The 5414-nt window shown below is 47.8% G+C and overlaps 1 protein-coding gene across 1 annotated transcript; it reads right to left on the reverse strand.

Annotated features, from left to right (window-relative positions):
* Positions 1 to 1215: 1215 nt before the first annotated feature.
* Positions 1216 to 5192, reverse strand: LOC123150278 (sucrose:sucrose 1-fructosyltransferase-like). The gene is made up of 4 exons (XM_044570112.1): positions 4058 to 5192; positions 3861 to 3869; positions 2906 to 3750; positions 1216 to 2159 (listed from the first exon to the last, which is right to left on the reverse strand). Exons 1-4 carry the CDS (start codon positions 4452 to 4454, stop codon positions 1461 to 1463), a joined length of 1950 nt encoding a protein of 649 aa, XP_044426047.1. The 5' UTR covers positions 4455 to 5192; the 3' UTR covers positions 1216 to 1460.
* Between the last annotated feature and the right edge of the window lie 222 nt (positions 5193 to 5414).

The raw sequence follows: 5414 nt of genomic DNA on the forward strand, positions 1-5414 counted from the left end.
TCAGTTTTCCTGTTTGTCGCGGCTCACAGTTGGTTTAGTGCGTTGTGTTATCCACTTGCCACAGGAAGTGGTGGTCTTTTGTGGGTTTTCGCCAAATCGATGGTTTTGAAGTACCATAGACACAAGTGTGGTGGTTTTCGGCAATTTACTCTTAAAAAAGTGACCACACAATAGTGTGCATACCGTAGCTTCCTAGGAGCGGATTTGGGAAGCTTCTACGGACCGGTTTTAGAAGATTCCATATGGCATTTCTTCCTTCTTCGGTGTATTTTCATCGTCTTATTTTTTCTTCTTATCTTCAAATAAATGCCGACTTGTATACACATTGAACATTTTTTTAGATGCACATGAAATCTTTGGAATACATGTTGAACATTTGCCAAATGTACACTGAACATTTTTAGATACATGTTGGACATTTTTCAGATACACATGGAACAATTTTTTTGAATACATGTTGAACATTTTATCAATGCACACTGAACATTTTCAGATACAAGGTGAGCATTTTCTTCAAAATGTTTGAACGGTTTCAATAATACCATGGACATTATTAAAAAGAACATGCAAAATAAGTGTTATGATTGTTTTACGTGATACAGAGGCTCATAACTTAGTTCGATGTATTCTGAACAAGGAAAAACACTTAAAGTCGATGTTATGTTTCTCTCTCATTTATAAATTTCGTGTGGCACATGCATCAACACTTGATGGTCTTTGTATGTCTATAAACATTATGAACTTACCAATCAGCATTTATACATTACGTGTGGCAGATGCATCAACACTTGATGACCTTTCTATGTCTATAAACATTACGAACTTACGAAGGCAGCGAGTTCTAAAGCAAACTTAACACACTCTAGATGTGTATTTTTATATGAATTTCCTTTAATACTATGCTCCCTCGCAACAAAGCCTAATGGTGAATCTGGGTGTGTGATGCGTAGAGGGGCCCACATGTATGTGTCTGCATTGTTGGTTTTGCCTCTTGGGTTCATCCACAGGTGCTCGTGGTGGCTGGGTGGGCATTGTTGTATACGCGGACGTGCTTATCGCTGCATATGATGATGTTTGCTAAAACGTGCACAACAGCCGCAGCGTTAATGCATGGCATCCAAGCCAATAAAATGATAACCAAGCCAACACAAATAGAGTCCAAAATTAACCAACCTACCATAATATTAAAAAAAAAGACAAACACACCTAACAGAAAAACCGCACAATAAGGCGCGCATAACACTCCAGTATAGGTACTAGCCGTCGTTATTATCATAGGAGTCATAGTTTGGAGGCAAGTGACCCTCATTGCCAGAGGTTGAGATCCTCTGCGGTACTGTATGGTGCTATAGTGCAGATGACATTTGGGGCTGGGTCCACACGGCAGTGACCGTACTGCATGGTGGACTATTACAGAGGATCCTAACCCCATTACCAGATTAGTATATAGGTTACTGAAGCTACGAGTCGTCGTCGGCCACGAAAGTCTGGTTGTAAGATGCCGAGGCCATCTCATGAACTACAAGCTTCTCGACGGTGATGGAGGAGCCTGTGGCGTTGTTGAAAAGGTATACCCCCGCTGCCATGTGGACGGCTTCCATTGGGTACACCCGCGACGTGGCCGTCAACCTCCCACCCATCGCGAAGCTCTCCACAATCGAATGGTCCACGAGCACCCTCACAGATAGAGCCTCGCCATCGAGCACTGGCACCGTGCTGCCCACCACTCTCTTCATGACATCATTCGCCCGAGACGACAACAATTCGTCATGGCAGAAGTGGGTTCGGAGTGCCCCGTCAAGGCCCCTCGATACATAGAAGTAAACCGCGAGTTGTTCGCTGCCACCATTACCAGTAGCGTGGATGAGGAGGCCGAAGGGACCAAGTGCGCCCATGGTTGAGGCTCCACCGCTGGTGCTGCAGTTGTAGTTGATGTCAGCCTCGTTGATGATGGCAATAGCGGAAGCGTCCAGGCGAAAGGAGGCCTCGATGTCAAGCTGAGTGGCTTGGCGGAGGCGGAGAGGGATGATGGATCCAGTGTGGATAGTGATGACGCCAAAGTCGGCGCTGTTGAAGCGGAGGGCCTCGATCTCCTCTACCGGCCATTGGAGGAGGTTCGTCCGGGTCTTCTCATCCAACACTACCGTCCTCGGAATCGTCTACACACATGTAAGATAGGCAAGTCCTCTGATTATGAATGCACATTGATACCAAGAACTTAAAAATGATAAAAATGATTGGTAATAAATGGTCTTGCAATCTCCATTGATTTCCATTAAGAAAAGTGACCACACAAACAAAATAGGAATGAATGAACAATATTCTGATTTTGTGTGCTTAGCTTGTTCTAAAAAAAAGAGAGCAAACCTCCGACCTATGCATAGGTTGATGCACACGACCATTGGTGTGTTTAGTTCGGACAGGACAAATTAAGCTAACCCGTGCCTCAATCACAACGGCCACCATATTTATGCCGGGCACTTTTGGCATTGCTATGCATTATGTTAATCTAGCTTTCAAAATTTTAATTCTTCTTCTGGTTACTTAAACCGACTTTCTCTGTTTTCGAACCTATTTTCCTACAACACATTATAAAAAGTTCAGTACATGACAATTTGAGCCATAGGCAGATGGTTCCACATTTACTTGGCATGCACGTGTATAACACATTATAAAAAGTAATGTCAAAAACGTTCTTAATTATATTATGGATCAGAGGGAGTATATGTTTAGAAACTTTGTTCGAATATAAATTAAATGATGTGCTTTCGATGAAATATAACTCAAGCTTCCTTAGCCGAACAAACATGGAGGGAGTACGAGCATGCCTAATGAAGAAATGAAACTAATGGTTGATGGTAAACGCAAGGTAAAATGGAATTATATCGATGCATGTTAATGGTACCTGGACCGAAGCCCATCCCTTGGCAACGTTGGCACTCAAGGAGTCGGTCTCGCCGACATAAGCCCACATCACGCGCCGCCGTTTCACCGGGTCGTAGAAAGACGTGGCAGCGAAAAACTTTCCCCAGTCATACCTCAGCCCGATCCCGACGTCCAGCTCTGGGTCCAACGGCGTCCACGTGTTGGTCGCCGCATTATATCTCCCGAGCGCGTAGTAGTCATGTCGTTCGTCGTCCATGCTCGCCTTCAACACGTACAACGCCTCCTCGGAGGAATTGTTGCTGCCGCCGACCGGGTAGAAGTCGACGCACTCCCACATGCCGGTGCCCTCGACGCGGTGGAGCACCTCGGGGATGAGCTCGTACCTGATGAAGTCTTTGGTCTTGTACATCAAGGCGATGCCGGCGTGGCCGTTGTTGTCCTTGGAGCCGATGAGGGTGCGCCATGTCAGGTCAGACCGGTCAAACCAGGCGGTGGTGGGGTCGCGGAAGTCCTGGAGGCCGATGCCGGGGGGCGGGAGGATGACAGGGTTGGCGGGATGCTTGGTCCAGTTGACAAGGAGGGGATCATCCGGGTCGGCGGGAAGGGCGAGGCACTGGACCTGAGCAGAGGTGTCGGTTTTGCCTGTGTAGAGCACGATGACGGTGCCGTTGGGGAGTATGGTGGCGGAGCCGGTGAGAACGCCGTGGATGTCGTACCACTGGTCGGGCACCATGGCGAGAGGGAGGTGGCGCCAGTGGACCAGGTCCCGCGACACGGCGTGGCCCCACGTGATGTTGCCCCAGACGACGCCGGTGGGGTTGTACTGGTAGAAGAAGTGGTACCGTCCACGATAGTACATGGGAGCTGCATGTTGTGTTTCAGTTAGAATTTTTTTTTGAGGAGGTGTTTCAGTTAATTAAGTACATAGAGACGGACAGACCGCTGGGCAGCGAGCTAGTGCCGGACGTACTCACCGTTTGGATCTGCATGCATGCGTGCGTGCGTGTCGCCATGGTACGTAGCCATGTCAGTCATCAACACGGAAAAAGCGGTCAGTTTCTTTCTTTCTCCGTGCATGGAACAAGGCGGTCGTGCCGGAGAAAGAAGATATACTAGAATCTCCAAATTCAACAATTCGAATGAGATAATGACAATGAATTCCGTAACATACCGTTCATGTAGTTCTTCTCCGGCTGGAAATGGAACCCGGTTCGCTGCCACTGCAGCATCTCGTTGCTCCACGGGAACCCGTCGGCATCGGCGCCGGCAGCGACTATGATGTTCTGGTCCGCTCGTGCCTGCCCGCGCGTCTCCTCGGACAACACGCTGGCCCTTGGGAGGAGCGCGTGGGTGAGGAAGAGCGCCACCATGGCCACGGCGCCCAGCACGACGGTGCACTCGCGCCACCTCCGCCGCCCGCCGCTCTGCTGGTACGGCAGCGCCCCGTACGCGAACAGGACCGGCGGCGTGTCCGGGACGGCGCTGCGTGACTTCACCGGCACGGCTGCCGTTCCTGAGCTCAGGAGGAAATCTTTTGATCGGCTCGTCTTGCGGTCTCGAGGAGCCATTTTTGTGCTGTATCGCGTGTTCCTTCTGTTCTCAAGAAGAACGTTACCACTCTACCATTAAACTGGACACACACATATATATACATAGTCATACTATGTATATATATATATTATTATTTTTTGTGAAATTACATACTATGTATATGGAGACTTTAGAACAAGAGCGGCAAGAATTTGAGACATCTATCGGTTGCCTCGGGATTATCGATATTGACCGCTAATACTACGTGACGACGAAAATGACGTTGACAAATGACCACGGCCAAGGTAGGGAGGCATTTCTAGCGACTTCGGCACCAGCTCCTGCTATTCCTCCCGGCTTGACGCCATAAGGGAGGCAGTCAAGTGTCCATCAAGGGCCTGCAACCCTACGCCATAAGCGAGGCCTCCATCCCAAGTAGTTCATCCCCGGCGATAGAGGTCTTGGATCTTGGTGATGCTTTTAGGCAGGGTATAATTACAATCTATCATGATGATATGGGGTCTGTAAAGTGCTTGGACTAGGTTGCAGTTTTTACTTTCTATAGGGTATTTTTGTAAAATTTATTGTCATGCTTATCTAATGGGTTCTGGCTCCTTCGGGACCCAACCCAGTTAAAAAGGTAAAGGGAGATGAAGAGCTACAAGAGAGGAAGGTGAGGTAGGTAGAGGGAGACAATAGAGTTATTAAGATGATGTGTGCCTTATATAGAAGAGAACAAGAGAGAGTACTAATCTCGCCGCTGAAGACTAGCGAGTGGCTCCAACCTCATTTATCACAACATCCAACACTCCAAGTAAAGAGTACAACAAAGCTGACAGATGCAAATACATGACAACGAGTGTATGAAATAGAGAGATATAGAGGGGGGGGGGTGTTTGCTTCACTCTGTCGGCAGGGATGTGAGTGAGGGGTAACCGCTACACAATATGTTAAACGACATAATACTAAAATTTTCTTTAATAATACCCTAGTCATCA

Source organism: Triticum aestivum, chromosome 7A (assembly GCF_018294505.1).
Source record: "Triticum aestivum cultivar Chinese Spring chromosome 7A, IWGSC CS RefSeq v2.1, whole genome shotgun sequence".
Classification (NCBI taxonomy): Eukaryota; Viridiplantae; Streptophyta; class Magnoliopsida; order Poales; family Poaceae; genus Triticum; species Triticum aestivum.